This window comes from Micropterus salmoides, unplaced genomic scaffold, assembly GCF_014851395.1.
Source record: "Micropterus salmoides isolate LMB-PRFRI ecotype aquatic unplaced genomic scaffold, ASM1485139v1 Ms_hic_scaffold_5, whole genome shotgun sequence".
NCBI classification, from domain to species: domain Eukaryota; kingdom Metazoa; phylum Chordata; class Actinopteri; order Centrarchiformes; family Centrarchidae; genus Micropterus; species Micropterus salmoides.
In genome coordinates, this window is record NW_024044237.1 from 15,114,016 (window position 1) to 15,132,830 (window position 18,815).

Below are 18,815 nucleotides of genomic sequence, written 5' to 3' on the forward strand. Positions count from 1 at the left end.
CAGGAAAAGGAGAAAAATCAGCCATGACATGTTAACAGCATGAAAGAGCACCACTCTTCATCTGTGTCACATGTCAAATAGCAACAGAGGATGGTAACATCAAACAGGCTGTTCTGTAAACTTAACTGCAAATGTAAGAATATCATATGTCCCGATCAGCCCGAATGAAAGGTGAACTTTAATATAAATATAATGTTGGTATTTCATGTCAGCCCATGTGACACAAGTCACGGCAGTATAAAAATGTATTTGCTCTACAGAAACAACCAAATTTTAATCTATAGAACCAGTTTCAAGTGCCTGAACATTCAACACTCAAAGGTATTGTTATGATTGTAGTGCATAACCAGAAAAGATCTCGGCCACTTTTTGAATCAGAAAAACCTTTTAGAAAGCCTGGTGTTGTGTTCCCCACACCCCTGTGACTCTGAGAAACCTTGACTCAAAGCTGTTCCTCTCTGCTGCACATCCCCGACTCCCTCTGGACGCTCCCACCACTTGGCTGTCGCCACATGCTCTATTTCCCCTCCAAATGTGAATACTCTCTCCCTCTGTCTTCTGTACCGCTTAGTGACAAGTGTTTGTGTGTGTGTGTGTGTGTGTGTGTGTGTGTGTACATACAGTATGTGTATACTTGTGTATGTGTTCTGCTCCTGTCTGCATGAATGGATGGATGTGTGTAGTCAGTCTTTTCTCTATTTTCTCTGCAATTAAATGGACTCCCACTGAATTCCATTAGTATCCATTTCAGTGGAGAGTTGTATGGTTTCAGACATCTTTCTTAGTACTTGTTGTGTGTGTGTGTGTGTGTGTGAAGCCTTGTTTTACTATATTCGTGGGGTCCAAAAACCGGGAGCCCACTATTCTTGTGGGGTTCCTACAGCTTTGTTGGGACCAAAATAAGGGTTAAGACCTGGTTTTAGGGTTAGGGTAAGGGAATGCATTATGTCAATGACGTGTCCCCAAGACTGTGTGTGTGTACACGGTAAGGGTGGGGCTTTCTCATGAGGAGCAGAGGGAACGGTGGGACTGAATATCAGACATTTTGGATAGCTTCCAAATACCTTGCTTCTTCCCCTCTGGGTCGGTTGGCATTTAATTTCTCTATCCCAGTGACCAATGCATAAAAGAAAAGGTCCTGCTGCAATTACAGGCAAGGTCAGTGCAGCGGAGTGTAGTGTGCTGTGATGTTAAGATGTTGAATTGAAGCTTTTATGGTATCCCTGTTCTGTCTGCATATACTCACACTAGTATGCACACATGAGCAAAAGAGAAAGGCAATCTTCATTTAGTTTAAACAAAGACATTATTTTTATCCTACAGAAATGTAAAATTTAAATAATGTAAAGCAGCATTTATTCTACATCAGTCAGGATGTTTGCATACTTAATTCAATCCATTTATCGCTATTTCAGTCAACTGGCATGGAAGCCATGCATGTCATGGATTCAGTCTCCTGCTAATGGTTTTAACATAATGGTTTGGCTGTACTCTGACAGCCTGATAAATATGTGGGATTCCATGTTTATTAATGGCTTGTCAGTCAAGGAGAAGTGGCAACCACAGCAAACACAGGTCACACACTAAAGGCAAGCACACATGAGCTAAACATACATAGAAAAAACACACTGGCTCCTGCTCAGATATACTCCTACATGCAGAAAAGCAAACAAGAGCATCTGTGTAGTCATTTGTCTATCCGTATATCTGGCACGGTCATTAGCATGGTGCCTTTTGTGTGCAGATGCTATTTCACTCTCCTGCCAAAGCATTACCAGCCTAGTTTAACACTTAGCCAACTGAAGCAACAGAGCGACACAACTTTAGCTTTTTTTTACCCCACCCCCCCAAATCACTGCAGCTCTCTATCCTGCCAACTTTGAATTTCTCTCTTTCTCTTTCTCTCTTTCCTTCCAGCTCCTTTTATCCTTCTCTCTCATTTTGTTCCCGACTGGAGGCTCAGTAAGAGCATAACCTGGACTCATGCCTGGCCACAGACGCTGCCAGTCAAACTGGAAGTGAACATACCTGTGAGGTGTGGTGGCATTCAACTACCACTGGGGGTCGGTATTGTGCCACAAAGTATTTGCCTTTCCAAATTTGGAAAGTGTTAATCCCAAGCTATGTTTCATGTTTTAGTGGCAGATGGACTGACTGAATTAATATGTAAGGATAAACTTTTTCTGGAAAGCATTTTTCCTGAGCTTTCAAATTTCCGAACCGAACAGCCGCAAACATGAGTGACAGTAAGTAAGAGGATGTGGGAGAAGGGTGAAATCAAACTGTGTGCAAGGCAACATGCGGAAGTCAGAAGGATGAAGCAGATGGAAGACAGATGGAGGCGGGAGGGCAGAGAAGAGAGATGTAGAGAGAGAGGAGAAAGGGCAGGAATGAGGGTGAATCCATCAGTGTCTTTTCTGTGAGGCGTGACAGAGCGCCAGACAGCTAGATATATGCCTATAGGTGTGCTCACTGAGGGGTTGTTCACTCCTCCGTCTTCTGTTGAATTCACCTGGATGCCTCACTGACACATACGCTGACACAGCATTGGTACCACGCGCGCGCGCACACACACACACACACACACACACACACACACACACACACACACATCCATCCACCCACAGATAGTCACAAACATTCTTAAAATTCACAGTAAGTCCTGCAAATACAAAAAAGCAAGAACAGAGCAGAGGGACAGACAACCACAGCATTGTCTACAATACATAAGATTGTAGGGTTAATATCATTGGACTGACAGGCAAATTTCAGGGCTTCACTTAATCAGCTATCTTAAATGGGTGACACTTGAGTGGACACATAATGCTAATAATGCTGTGGTCGCTCAGCATCTGGAGTGGATGCAGAGACAGACCGAGACAGAGGGAGATAAGTTGGTGAAGAAGTTGAATGCTGAGCAGGTCCTGCCAGAGGGCTGTGAGCCAATATCCGTCACCCCGGCATTAATTATCTTCTCTATTCATTAGAGCACACCCTGGGGACCGCAGTTATTAGACACAACCCAATTAGGCCTGCAGTGAGCTAACGATGCCGTGCTGGGGCGAGGGGCAGTGGGACGAATAAGGAAACCTAGAGGGTTGCAGCAGTGCCTCCATCAGCCCCTTTTCTGGAAGTGGGAGGACTCAGAGCAGATGGAAAAGGGTGATGTAAGAGGAATTGTAATATTACAAGCCATATCCTCAAAGAAATCTACTTTTGCTGTTGAGTGCAAGTCGGGTTTATCTGCTGTGGAATATTCATATGAACGAAGGCTCACCTTAGAAGATACAGAGAAACACTAAATTAACAGAAATCCCTTTCCCACACTGGCATTGAAATTTGCCCCAGAAATAAAACTCTTCAGAAACAACAGCTCAGTGACATATTGTGAAAGCATGATGTTGATATGATGGACATGTGAGTTTGTGTGTGTGGAACAACGTCTGTGTAGTTAGATTGTTTCATTTAATCCTGTGAACTCTTGCTTATCCTCATGCTCCAATACTTTTATTGCTCAAAGAAAGCTGCTTGGGAAAAGTTACTGTCCCATGAAAGACAATGACATCTTCTATTGCTCATTTTAAAGGTCCCACAAGGATATAGTGGAAGTCAGACAGAGCCCTAGTTTGAGGAGATAATACCTCATATTTATGATTTGGTGGAGAACTTCCAAATCTAGATGGGCATTAGTAGATGGTGGGAGTGCTGCAGTAAGCATCGCAGTCTGGCTATGACATTTTTAAACTTCACATTTTGTATTAATGTATTTGATGATGACTTACAGTTCCAGGACCGTTTGGTCTTTGAAATTAGTAGCCCTCAAACTGAACATTAGGTCCTGATCAATTCAATTCTGTTCTGATGTTAGAACACAGCAATGCTTGAACGCCATATTGATCTTTTCCTTTTCCTGCTCAATATCATCTCTTTGAAGTTCTCTCTCTCTCTCTCTCTCTCTCTCTCTCTCTCTCTCTCTCTCTCTCTCTCTCTCTCCCTCTCCCCTCCCTCCCTCCCTCTCATGAGGTCTCTATGTGTGCACATGGCGGGATCCTGGATCAGGCAAAGCAGATAGGCTGTTATGGCTGGAGGTTAGGTGAATCAAAGTATCAGCACTTATTTGATGCAGAGCCTGTTTCCCTATAGCGTGTCTTTGGTTGATTAAACACATCGACTGGCCTGTCGGCGGGCTGGAAGGATGGCCCGTGGCACCACTTCTCGACCATCTCTGAGCCTTAGCTGGAGGCTGAAAGGTAAAGGCAACAGTGGATGTATGGCGATATCAGCACAATAAATTTGACCACACAGGAAAGCATGTCTTCATCCCCTCTATTTTCCCTCTTCTCGGCCTTTGTACAGTTATACTGACACTTTCCCACACCATATCCTGCAGCCTTCTCCAAGCTCCGAGACTAAACAACTGCACTGTCCCAGTCCCAGTCCCATTTTAATGCTAAATAGATGGTCATATTCTGTAATTGCATTGGCCTGCTCACTCCCCATTACCCAATTAATCGTTTTAGACTTCTCTCTTTCTCTCTCTTATTCCCCCTATCTCTAACCATCTCTCACTCTGTCTCTCTGAGGGTGAGCTGATCTGATGATATCGATGACTCCCTGACTACTGTGCATCCATGGGCTGATTATGCACTTTTCCCTCCAATCTAATCCAGCTAATGATCCAGGGATTTCATATTTATTAGGCAGCACACCATCATTTATCATTTCCCAGCACCCCACATAAATAGTCATATTGGCTTTGGGTAAATGAGAAGCAGGCAAAGGCAGAAACTAACTGTCTGGAACCTGGGAGGGATAATGCCCCCATATATTATAACAGGACCCAAGCAGGTATTTGTCTCACAGAATCATTATCTAATTCTCTGGGGGGGGGGACCCACAGTGAATATATACTAAATGGCTGCTTTCACATGTCCTTGCCCACATGACTGACTAAAAGGTGGTGCCCCATATTAATCTCCTTTTTAGTAAGAAAACAAGGCAGTCCAATTTCCAATCGTCCCTATATGACATCTGTCACATAGCAAATGAAAACAGAGCTTCAGTGGGAGTATTTAAGCTGGATACAGCATGATCATGTACAACACATCTGTCTTGTGTCACAGTGGTACCAACACTGGGTAATATCCAATACTGACCTATAAATCATACCTATATTTGAGTAGTAGGTCTTTCTTTTTCTCTATCACATTTCAACAGATCAGACATTATTTCAGTGAGGTGAAATTACCTCTTCCATCTTTTTTCACTTTCCCTTTCACTACATACAGTATGCTGATCTGTGTTCACATGCAGCCATACACACACACACACACACACACACTGAAGAAACATTTGATATAGTGTTTGCTTTCAGTTTGGCCTTATGTTAATTGATCTTATTGATTCTGTCAGGCTGATCCAGAGCCTGCCCCTTTCCGCCCCCTTCACCTCACATCCCCACAGACTTCAGTTCATATTCTTTTAGCCAACACACACATACGAACATAACATTTCACCAATGTGTGGCATACAAATACATATTTCACAGGTCATGGAACTCCTATTTACTTTCCTCATGCCCCATAATGGCCCCACACTGTTCTGAAATGGGAATTTCTGTTTGTCTCAGCAAGTATGCGTTGCTCTATGCGTTCATTCATATGGTTGAGCAATTGCAATAAGAGACTGCCCAGGAAATAGGACATGTCACATAGAGTAACCGTACACCACAGGGAGAGAGGTTTTCCCTGCAGAAGCAGCAGAATGGAATTATGAGATTGTTTATTGTCATGGTCAGTGTGAAGTCTGCAGGTGAGGATCAGTACTTGGCTTGGGTGTTTATAAGGTCATGTCGTGGTCCAGTGATTAGCACATGAATGACACTGACTGACTGAGCCACTGTCTCATGGCTGAGACCAGTTGGTTCAAGGTTTCAGTGTCAGATGGCAGCTCTACTCTCTGTGCCCAGGGCAAACTTCACAGAGGAAGCGCATCCTAAAGGCTAAAATGACATGGAGTCATGGAGTCATATATGAATGCATTAGATTCATACATAAACAGATCAACAACATCTGACACGGAAGCTGTTTCCAGGGGACACTACAAAGTGATGTTCATCACTTTGTAGTGTCCCCTGGAAACAGCTTCCGTGACACACTTGCTTGGACATGACACACTTGTTGTCACCATGGTTTGTGACTGACACCGGCTATCCATAAGTGCTGTTGAAAAATGAGCTGGAAAAGTGTTTCCCAGCTGTTTGGGCATGTTCATCATGTTTAGGTGTCTCCTGGAAACTGTGCTACTTGCGGACTTTTTTACATCTTTGGTTGTTTCTCAGTGTTTTTTTAAATGCTGTGCATGTGTTGTCAAATTGGTGAAGATGTTTTAATAATTTGCTTGTGTTATGTCTATTTGCATATGGTTTCTGAAGTTACAGTGCCTTGATCTTTCAGAGCAGAATGTGCTAGAAACGGATGATTGATCCATTTTTTGCACCCATTTCAGAAAAAAGTAAGAAGTATATCCTGTGGTGCCGAAAATCTACATTGTCAAGAGTCTATTTTTGTTTGATTCTTTGCTCTGACCTCTTTCCAGGTCTGATGCTTTGCATGTTCCATACAATCCTTCCCTCTTTCCCTCAATTCGACTCCCTAGCTCTAAGCCGGCGTACAGATTAGGGTGCAGGGAGATGTGGAAAATGAAATCTTTCAGATGCAGCCTGCTGTGATATTGCAAACTCCTGCTGCCCTCACACCTACACACACCCTTTTACCCGTACAATATTTTTTATATGCACACACACACACACACACACACACACACACACACACACAGACACACAGACACACAGACTTGTGTGTTGATTTTTGTGACTTCCTCTCCCTCTGAAGTCAGTGTGATAGGCATTTCTAATTAAATGAAAAATATCCAGGCAGCTTTTCACTGTAGTTCTCCCATTGCACTGTGATTGTGATTCACAGTGTAAGCAGAATGTAAGAAGAACGTGGTGCTGCTCCATTTTTTTTATCACCGGTTATAATTTCTACAGCTGATAAATATGGATCATAACTACCCAATGGAGGTCCAGGCCAGATATGCAAAGTGTTTGGCTCTTGTCCCTGTGTCCTGCTGAAGAAATAAAGGAGAAAAGTGAGAAGGAAGGACAGAGAGAGGGATGAAAGGAGGCAAGGAAAGAAGGACAAAGGATACTGAGGAAAAGAAAGAGCAAGGAAAAAGAAATGAAGCACATGTACATGGATCTTAAATTTACAATCTAGATTACACAAGGATGTAATGATGGACATGGCCGTGCTACAGATGTAAGGGGGCCCGATTTACTCCCCAACAATATAATCAAGACAGTGAACTACGGCTTTGATGTATAGAGTCATGGCTGGGTAGAGAAGAGCCATGTTCAGAGATTGTCTCTAATGAGCTCACCCATGTTGAAATGCAAAGTAGGGTGACATTAATTTTTAATGGGAGCATTAAAAGCTTAGTTAATGGAGAATAGTGAGCATTTGTGATTAACTGGCCAAATTAATAGTGTCACATTAAAACTTTGCTGAACCCAGTCTACCCTCATTCCCAGAAGGGACTCTCTGTAGAGTTAGAAATTCCTCCGTAGAAAACAATAGAACTCAAAGGTCTTAAAGGCGTTTTTGTTACTGTAACAACAAATCACATGAAAAGACCAAAAGCAAGAATTCATTCGTCCACTTCTCATAACTTTACAGCTTCCCCGCCCTGTTGTGGCTGTCTACCCCATGCCTATTGGTTTTTCTGGAGAGGTCACAAACAGGTCACAAATATATAGTTTCATTTTTTTTAAAGTCAAGTAGTAGTAGTTTTTAGCAAAAGTTAGCAAAAGTTAGTAAATTGCATTTGTTGCGGACATTTTGTGCTTGAGTGAGTGTTTACAGCAGCAGGATGGTGTATGTGGGATTGATTAAAAATAAACTAGTCCCTGTCCCTTTCTTAACGGTATGGAAGGAACATACAGCCAGTGCAACATTGATTTGTTTTTTGGACAACAATGGAGCTTTATGTCACATCTGAATAAGAGGCTTAGGCTATACAGAGAATACTTGTTAGCAGGATGAATGTATTGTTGGTTTTAGTCTTTTCATAGAATTTGGTGACAATAAGAAAAATTTGAAAATATGTATAGTATGTACTTCAATGATTTAGAATTGCATTCCTCTGACATTGTCAGACTCAAGATGAAAAGTTGAAAACAAAAAAAATATCAAAATTGATGCAGCAGAACCAGAGATATCAACTTTTTTTTCCTATGTCTTCTTCTTTCTGTCAAAGGAAGTGATGTCACTTGAGGCAATTTAGCAGATTTAGCGTACCTGCCTCTAAAGCCACAACAGCCTTTATGTATTTTTTCCATATGCAGTCTTGGTCGCTAACACCTGTTGACAGTTTTTGATGTGTGAAGTCGATGGAGTTCCCCTGTAAAGCTCTTGTGCTCCTAGTGTCTCTGGTCTTTTTTGTCATAAATCTGGAGGAGGTTGATCAGTTATAGAGCTCTGAATTTATCAGATTTATAAATTCAACTTTCATTTTTCTGAATAGTACATCACACAATAGCTGATCCCTCTGTGTCAGCTCTTCTACCTGCCTGCCTGCCTGCCTGTCTACACTTCACTTGCTTTATCTGTAGCAACAACATACTTTACATTCTCTATTGTCTGACTTTGCAACAATCTTTTTCATGTCTGTAAATCTACAAAGGTCTGTGTGAATTTGGTTGTTGTGGGGTGGTACTTTTAAATGTGTTACAGAGAAAAGCTGTGCATCATTACATGTGATCAATATCAATTTAGAAGTGATGTTTTCTTTAGGTGTACAACCATCTTCTATTTTCCAATTACATTACATACTTTATAGATTTTCTCTTTGTTTTATTTATGCCTCTCAGTGAAGCTGCTGAGATACCCTGACCTTAGTCAAGTGAATTTCAAAGCAGGAAACATCACTAGTTTGTCTCTTATCATATCCAATATTACCAACCGTGGAAGGCTGAGCATGCCACAAGATGCTCAATTAAAGAGCCCTTTTTATTATTGACAAGTTCTTCATTCAAAATGGCCTTAAGTTGCTTCGGTCTGCATGCTAGCAAATTCTCCTTCTTTAGAGGACGCAAATGATTTATGCCTCATCTCTTTCTCGCTCTCATTGGTTCTTGCATTTTTATGTGATGCACGCAAATCAGCTATTTATACATAGATAATGACTGTATAAAGTGTGTATGCATGTGGTTGTGAGTGAATGCAGGCTTGCATGTATGCTGTCCTGTGTATCATTTCCCTTTTGTGGTAAACCTAGAGAGACAGGTTAATGCATTGTTAAATTTTGACAGAAATACTCCAGAGCCTACACTTTCGCTCACGCATACACACACCAGTGCTCATGTATTTTGATGGCTCCTAGTTGAGACATAGAGAGATGCACTTTGTCACTGAACTTACAACAGCTGGTCAAATTCTATCATTGACTGTGGTTGAGTGGGTCAAACTATTGCAGTTTGAGCCTAAACAGGTGAAGCAACTATTAGAGTGGATCTACAGAGAAATCAATTGCTGAAGAGCCTAATTTTTTTCAATTCAATTGGAAAAAAATTACATCCTCCTTTTAGCTGCTTCTGATGAAATCAGTTCAGTCACAAACAGGAACGGCACTAGCCGGCAGAACTATCTACCTCTCAGTTTTTTTCACTCCATGGGACACTCTCTATTCCTCTCCACGATCTCCTGTTAGACTAAAAATCAATGCCCTTGTGGAGCAGCAGCCCATTTGTCCTTGGCTTTGACAGAAGCTTGGGTCAATAAAGGCACTGCATCGCTACTCCCTCGTTGGGCCTCCCAGCAAAGCCTCTGCTTGGCACAGCAATACTCCATCCATGATAGATGGCATAGGCATGTGAATGGAATCACTGGAGCAAGTCAGAGCCATTGGGCAGCACTGACACATTTTGTTGCCCCTCCCGCTTTTATCTCATTGTGGTGCATCAGATGGTGAAATGACAGCAACTTTGAGCTCTCTGCCCTCTGGGTACCACAGTAGACAACAACACTCTAAATCTTAGTATTTTTCCACCACCGTAAATGCTGCTTGTAATATAGTGTTTCTGTTTTAATTGCAAGTGATTTCATGGAAACCATCAATTTATGACTACTTTTAGATATTTTTCACTATTTATCAAAGTAGTATAGTTGGTTAGTAGGTTCGCTTGTTTTCAGCCATGCTAGTGAAATGGCTCTAGGGATGGCAGAGTGGGCCGGTCCACCACTTTAGTCCAAACCGAAATTGTTAATTCAGAAATATCTCAACAATTAGTTGATGGATTGAGGATAAATACTAATGACTTTGGTAATCCCCTGACTTTTGTTTTCTTGCACCACCATGATGTTCACATTTGTGGTTTTAAGTGAAATGTGTCAACAACAACTGGATGCATTGCTATGACATTTGGTATATACATGTCTAACTCAAGATGAATTTCAATGACTTTTCATCTAGCACCATCATCAGGTCAAAATTTTATTTCCATCAGCCTCAGCAGTACATGGAGTTAAGTGCTAATTACTATATGTTAGTATGCTAAACTAAAATGGTGAACATAGTAAACATTATACCTGCTAAACATGTTAGTAGGATGTTAGCATTGTCCCTTAGAGCATGTTAGCATGCTGACATTTGCATGTAGATCTAAACACCACATACTCTGCCTAACCTTATAGAGCTGCTAAGATGGCTATATCCATAAATCTTGTCATGCCAAATATTTTGCCCATTCCACATGGGATTACAAGATACCATTAAATAACAATCATCAAAAATATAAGACTTCTTCCGCTAACATATTTAAAAACCAACCAACACCTGTATGTGTACATCACACACAGTAAAACTCTGTTCATATGTGGACTAGCATATGTTTGCGCTCAATAAGTTTGAAATAATAGTGAATGTAAATGTGTCTTACAATTTGTTTAATTCAAATAAATAAATAGTATTATTGATGCAAACCTTGTTTCATTTGTTTGTTTGAGATGAACATGATTTTTCACCCACCATATCTTAATTATAATTAATTTTTTCAAAAGTCACATTTTATCACATAAACTAATAGCATTTGTATTGATAAATCTGGTGGTAAACAACCAAACACTTCATCAGCTTTGGAGCAGTATATTTACATCTGAGCCATTGAACTGCAACTCTTCTACTTGCCATGCGGTACCTATTTCTCAGGCAAATTCTTCAGCACAAGTGGCCTTGAATCTTGGACTCAGTCAGTGGAGGAGAATGTGTTGCAAACGAGGTTGGCAAATTAATTTCCTTAGTGTTAATAAAAAACAGCTTAGCCTGACTAAGAGGAACATAATGAACAAAAATCCTTTAATTTACTTGATTGTCCCTTGGATGAACATGTGATTTACTAATTAACCTGCTGCAGCCCACTTCCCTCAATCCCAGTAATGAGCAGACTGGTGAATACAATCAGCCTGACCCTATCATTATTTGTCATGAATAAATGTATGCATTACCATTATTATCAATTACATGTCCTGCAATATATAATCATGCAGAAATTATGCATATCTATTCAGCTCCACCACTATTTGCTCATTTTTGGATTGCTCATTTATAAACCTAAGACAACCACTCGTCTAACAGGTAACAGTCTACCAACACAGTCATAAACACTCAACACATAAACACTCACACTTCATACACTGAGTGGAGTTTCCGAGATTCTCCAAATGATGTTAACTTGTCAACTGAGGAAGTACTGTCAGACAGTGTAAGGTACAATACATTTAAACAATTCACCAGAGTGGGGCAGGCCCTCTAACGTTAAGCTGAAACAGTTGTCAGAGTCACTTCCTATTCTTATAACTTTGCATCATGTGATGCGGCTACTTCCTCTTTTGCTACGCATCAATGCTGACGACACTATTTACTTTCCACCACATGCTTAGCGGAGACTTTATGAAGAGAAACTTTGCCCCATGCGTAAAGCAGAGCTTTTGATTTTCTTTCAAACTTTATGAAGATTTGAAGATTTGATCGGTCATGGATGGAGATGTGCTGTCTTTGACATCTTTCTCATCATTACCAGCCTCATCAGCAGCAGGAACACAGAAAGATACTCAGCCAACAAGTGACAGCAGCCTCCCTCAGAACCAACAGGAACACAAACCATCTGAAGAAGAATTATGGTATGTACGTTCCACATTTCTACATACAGGGGTGGACACAAAAACAGGAACACATAACGGCATGATCTGTAACAATTCCACAAACTACACCAAGTCCACCAACTACAGTCTTAATTGACACCTTAAGGTTAAATACACGCTGATCTGACTGCCTCAACAAACGTTTAACTGTATATGGTAGGTAATAAGGTAGTATTTATTGTAGGGATATTGTATTGTATGATACAAGGGTCCCTGTAATTGTGTCCACCCCATACTTTTACCAAGCTTCCTTAAATATACAGTGTGAGACTAATCAAACCCATGTGATAGCCTGTAAGGTTTAATTTTTACTATAGTCTGAACTTTATTTGTAATCTGTGAAATTCTAGAAACTGTTACAGTTTTGGTACATGCTCTACCGATAAATTATATTCTAATCACATTTTCGGAAATGTTAAATTAAGAATTGCAGTTGAGGGAGAGGATGAATAAAGACTGACTGCGGAGTTTCCCATGAGGTCATAAAGTCGTGGGCTTCAGATCAGTATTTGATATTCCGTCATGTTGTAAAAAACTTGTTATATACTTGTATATATAAGTGACTAATAGTCATGATTCTCAATGTGGGCACACTTCATAAGTACCCACACTACCTCAACAAATGATTTGTCTGCCTTAAAATAACTATGTTGAAACAGTGAAATTCCACACTTCTCTCCTCTTTAAGGGGATCTGACCTTGGCTATCGTCCAGTTGCACACAGAGACCTATCTAGAGTGATATTTGTCAGGGTTGCCACGAGCAAGAAGAAAAGATATTATCTCCCTCTTTATCATATGCCATGACAGTGAATTACCATATTGCTATGGGAAGCAGTGGCATTTTGGTGTCCTTCCAAGACAGCATAAGATTGAAAACTTTGTGAAACTAGGTCACACAGTTTGTATTAGCTGTCAGAGAAGCAGAAAGAGAAAAGGCTCTGGATCAAGCAGACATGGAGCATAGTGTGGTCCCAGTAGGATGGCTGAATACACATTGCTGACTTGCCAAGACAGGCTGTGTGGACATGGGTATGTTAGCATTTTGTGCTGATACTGGCCACTAAAATTAGGCTCCAATTCATTTGTTTCAGCATCTGCTTTCATCCTACACTTCCCAAAGTGCTAAACTGTTGGTTCTGTGTTGATGAGTCACTCATTAGTGACCATAAACAGCCTTCACTAAAGCCCTTTCTAGCCTTGTTGAAGCCAGAGGGATGACAGATGGTACACAGTGTAGACAAATATTTTGATTCTGGGTAAACTTTCATTTTATGTAATAACCCTTTCTGAGTATCTGACAAGACCGTGTAGGTTTCACACAAAATGCAATGTATCTTTTGATAACGCACACTTGTTCTAGGATAATATCTTTTCTGAAAATGTCATCTTTTAGGAAGTAAGGAAAGTGCCCTTGTTTTGAGCTTCATAATAACGTAGTAACATTATCTAGGGGCTTTGAGAAGTTAATAAATAGTTCAAAATATTGGGAAACATGCTAATTGAATTTCTTGCCCCTAGTTAGATAAGATTTTTGTTACCTCTCTCATGCTTGCACCTTTTTATATACAATCTATGGCCTGCACGTAACAACTATGAAGCTAAAGACTGAAAACAAGTGGAAACAGCTAGCCTGGCTCTGTCCAAATGTAGCAAAATGTGCCTTCTAGCCAACAAATCCTCCAACCTAAACAACAACATAATAAGTCGTTTATATCCATACCTCCCAAAACGACACACATGAGTGTTTCCCATACCAGTCCAGGACACAGGACCTTAACTATGTTAAAGTAAGTCAGGTGATACATGTAACATGACATTAAACACATGTTTAACATTGTGAAATGGTTGTAGATTGGTTAGGTTTAGGCAACAAAACAACTTGGTTAGGTTTAGGAAAACATTGTGGTTTGGGTTAAAATAACTCAAGAACGTCAGTCACGTGACTCGTGATGGAAGTCAGATAAAAATCAAAATAACTCACCACTTACTTGGTTTCACATGGGACTCGAATGCTGTTCTCCTGTGTGAAAGTCCTGGGTTGGTTTGACCCATCCATCTGGGGGGGGGTTGTGTAGTTTTTTGTTACTTGGAAAGCTTGAAAAATTTAGCAGTATCAGCAGAGTTGTATCAATCTTCTCATAGTAATCTTTAGAAAAAAAGCAAATACACAAATTTCCCAAAATGATGAACTACTCCTTTAAGCTTGAGAGGAAGAATTTTGAATCTCATATTTCTGTAATCCCACAGGCAACTATGTTTTGTGAAAACTGCTAAAGCTTTGCTAAACCTAAAGTACAAGTTTTCTTAGAAAATTAGTATCTTGTCAGGAATATAATTAGCGAAAACTCCTTATTTGTACTGCATTGACCTGACAATATAACTCTAAAATTGTGTAACACCGGTTTTTACATAGCAGGACACTGTACGTAAGTGGATGAAAGCATGTGTTTGCGGGGGAGTTTAGCCTTAAGGGAGATTAGAGGTGATCGCAGATTGTGATTCTTTATAATAAATAGCTCTCTAAGGTTACAGCAGTCCTACGGTATGTTTGTGTAAACAAGACCTGGGGGCTGTATGCAGAGATGTGTGTTCTTCCCTGAGCAGATTTTCCCCTGGGCTTTAGATCTCCACTGCCTCCCTGTCAGCTATTCCTTTTAGACAAGACCTCACAACAGGGCTGGTAAAAGGAAGCTAGTTTGACTAATTAATCTTTGCAAATATTTTTCTTTTCTCCATGTGGTACCACATGGTTCAACAGAAATCAACATTTTTCAGGGACAATCACCCATATTGTTTCCAGAGGCTATTGATATGCAAATACATCTGATAGTAAAGATATTTTGATTGACTACGAATCTAGAAGCAGAGAAAGCTGTGTGCGTACGTGTGTACATGCGTGCGTGTGTGTCTGGGTGCATAATGTGACTGTGCGTGTGTGTATGTGCGTGGGTGTGCATAATAGCTCCGATTCGATTCTGTGTAAGTGCACTCTATGCAGTGGGTGTTCAAAAGTACTCCGACGTTCTTTTGCACATGTGTTTGCTTATTAATGGAAACCCTCTGCTAATGTTCTTCTTCTTTATTTTTTGGCACATATTCTCTGTCTATCTGTGTATGTGTTAACTGTATTTGCGTGTTGGTGTGTCTGCAGGACAGAGGATGTGAGTCCCGGAGGTGACAGGCTGCTGTCTACAGAGGAGCAGGTCACTCTGATCACTGAGAGTATGACAGTCACCTCCACTGACCAGGAGAAACTGCTGCTACTCAACAAGAACACTGAGCTCCGCAGAGTCAATAAAGAGGTACAGCATCACCTTACACCAGTGCAGATTCTCCACAGGTCCACATTTGTATTGCTGATGTTGGCAATAACATTAATTTTTTGAAAACCAGCAAAGGACTGTGGGCGTTGTGTGAAAACTGCTGCTAAGCTGTGAAGATTCATTAAAGTTACATTTTTCACAATTAGACAGCCTTTGCTTCTTCATTTTAATTAGATGCTGCTTAATAAAAAGAGAAAAGATGATTCTCTCATCAGATGTACACTGTGATGTATTTAGAAAGTGAGAGAGAGAGAAGCATAGAGTGAAAAGTGAAGTGTCTCACTTCACTGACCTAAATTCACTTCCTGATGCCCAAGTTGTTGTGGAGACAGATTGAGAATGACAGCAGTAATGATGAAATGAATGATGCTAGCGATGGCTGCAGCAGAGACGAGGGCACTGATGATTATGCAATGATGATGATGGTTACAGCTGATGAAGCTGAATGAGGACTGGGACCAGGTGTATCGCAGTGCCACGCTGGGTCTACAGCAAAGAATGGAGTCTTTGGAGCTGGAGAACACTGCCATCAAACAGCTCAACAGCAGACTGCTGCTCAAAGTCGAGCACCAACAGGTGACACAACACGACAATACTTCAAGCTTGCACATGGGAGATGGAAATGTACACATTGACCAATGGCACACACATAAAGTTCATAGCATTAGTACGGGGCCTGAAAAGCGGGTGTAAAGTAGAGCACAGTATGTGAGGGGGTTTTCTATGCTGTGGGTCATGGTATAGCAGGTACAGATGTAGGTAGATAGTTATTGTGGTTTACATGTGTGCAGAGTGCAAAGGAGTACTATGAGCAGGCGTTGATTCAGGAGCTAAAGAAGAACCAAGAGCTGCAAGAATACATCATACTGCTGGAGAGAACGATGCACCACCCAGACAAAGACTGCACACCTGCCAAACAGGTATCATACCTGTCAGTGGGTCCATGCACCTGATCAGTTTGTACATTTTCATTTCTGTCAATATTCTCTGATCTGAGTATCATACATCTGTTTGTCTTATGTCTCTACTAAAGGGCAGCTTCAGTGCTGTAATGCGCAGCCCTGCATTGTGCCCCACCAGTAATCCTCCCAGAGGTCCCAGCCTGTCACCCAGTCACATCACCGAACACAGCCCCGCCTCATCCTCCTTTTTCCCAGCTTCTTCCAGCCCAGAGGAATGGCGGCAGGGAAGAAGCCATAGCAGCAGTACACCACTGGGAGCACTGGGAGACTCCAAGCAAGAGGTGCAGGATTTAAAAGAGCAGCTGGACACACTGAGATGTCAGGTGGGCTGCTCTCTTCAGCACAGCATCAAAAAAAATTTCCCGTTTCTGATGTGATCAGAGCAGAACTCACTGTTGCCAGGGGAAGATTTTCTTAACGCTTAAACCTGAATTAGACGGTGAACTGCACCACCAAGTGGTGGCTCTGTGCTGTTCTGAAATTTATTCCCAGTGCAATGATAAGTGTCTGCAGATCACAAGATATGGTTTGGATATTGGCTAACTGGCTTATTTTTGTCTTATGTCAGCAGACCCAGATTTATGAAGCAGAATATCAGACAGAGCATAACGACCACAAGCACACACTGCAGGAGAACCGGAGGCTGAGGAAGAAGAGGGAAGAGATGCGCCAACAGGTGGCACTACTGCAAGAGCAGGTAGTGTTTTACACGAGCTGTACTCATATACACAGACACGCATAGAAACGCACACACTTCCGCAGACATACACATGCACATGCCCTTTTAACATAAATTATAAAAAAATATCTGGAGTCTAATCTTGACCGAAAGCCATCAAAAAATGATGTATTCAGGCAACTGATAATTTTATGCAGTGCTGCAATTATTTTGTTAATCGTGTCACACTAGACTTCAATGCCATGTTGGATTGGTTAGTTACGTTAAACATGGATGTAATAGGTGGTGCAGTAGCAGTTAAAACATATTGGAGTAACCATATAATCTAAAATAAAGCGTAATGTAAATTTAAAAACGCCTCAAACCCATGAGACCAGGGATTTAAAATAATCTGTTTTGATAAAATACATCGATGACTGCCCCTTAAGGTGCTCTCTGATTTCTTAAAGATGTGTTTTTTCTTTTTCTGATTTTACTGTCTGTGGTTCTGACATTGCTACAGCTCAAGGTTTATGAGGATGACTTCCGAAGGGAGAGGTCTGACAAACAGATGCTGCAGCGGCTGTTGCTAAAGAAAACGCCTCCAAACAAGGACCCGGTCCTTATCCACCGCTGCAATAATGAGGAGCAGCCACCAGGAGGAGACAAGAGGACACAAAGTGGAGAGAAAAGAAAACAGCACCACCCCCTCTGCCCCAAGCACCCGAACAGAGACAAAGAGTGAGACTTAGGGTTGGAGAAAAGAAATGCGCGATCATGCACATAGTACATTGAGTTTTAAATGTATTAGTTTCAACCCTGTAAATGAATGTCACTCAGTGTGTCAGAAACTCTCATAACAATGAACAGCACTTTTATCTGATGTAGACAAAAAAATAGCATGTAGCTCAAGTTTATGGAAATAGCTCAATGTGGTTGTTCTCTTTTAGGGTTCTGCTTGTTACCCTTATAATAAGGACAAACCTGATCAAACACAAGTTATAATTAAAGTTAAATTGTAGATTGTAGTCTACAGTGTTTTTCTGTATATTTCATAACTGTAACAGAAGCAGTTGTTAACTTTGGCACCTATATATTTAATATATCTAATATATCTCCTTCAGTCTCTTTCTAATAAATCTCTTTCTTTAATGTTAGTTATTTTTGTTTACTCTGACTTTGATTGCTATCAAAGCCATTTAAAAAACTATAGTCAGTAAAATAAATAATTAACTGATCTAAGTGTGCTGGTGGTTTGTTACCTGCCTCAACTTAGTTGTTTCTTTTTTGTGTGATACATTGCTTTTAAGTCTTTGAAATCCTTTCTTCACAAATGCCTTGGCTCACCCAGTGTGCTGCTGAGTTAATGTTTCTCATTGTTTGCTCTGGGCACTGATCCACATTGGAACTAAAATCACTGAAACATAGCATTGCAAACAGACATCACTGAGTGGGGGGTTTTCCTCTGTAAATACTTTTGTCAGCATCCTTGGAAAGTAAAATAGAACTGTAAAATATTCTTTTAGCCTGTCTTTTGTATTAAAGGACATGGCTTAAAGTGTCCTTTTTGAAACATTTTATAACAAGTTATCTGTTATTTTGTTTTAAAT

At 40.8% G+C, this 18,815-nt stretch overlaps 1 protein-coding gene across 2 annotated transcripts; it reads left to right on the forward strand.

The window, feature by feature from the left end:
* The first annotated feature begins 11,960 nt into the window (after window positions 1–11,960).
* On the forward strand, window positions 11,961–18,443 carry si:ch211-153b23.7. Of its 2 annotated transcripts, none has more exons than XM_038700320.1 (7): window positions 11,961–12,239; window positions 15,414–15,564; window positions 16,018–16,161; window positions 16,377–16,505; window positions 16,619–16,870; window positions 17,116–17,244; window positions 17,729–18,443. In XM_038700320.1, the coding sequence occupies exons 1-7, from the start codon at window positions 12,094–12,096 to the stop codon at window positions 17,948–17,950; spliced, it is 1,173 nt and encodes a 390-aa protein (XP_038556248.1). In that variant the 5' UTR covers window positions 11,961–12,093; the 3' UTR covers window positions 17,951–18,443. The 2 variants fall into 2 exon arrangements, with proteins under 2 accessions (XP_038556248.1, XP_038556249.1); XM_038700321.1 differs by having other exon boundaries at window positions 17,119–17,244.
* Window positions 18,444–18,815: the final 372 nt, after the last annotated feature.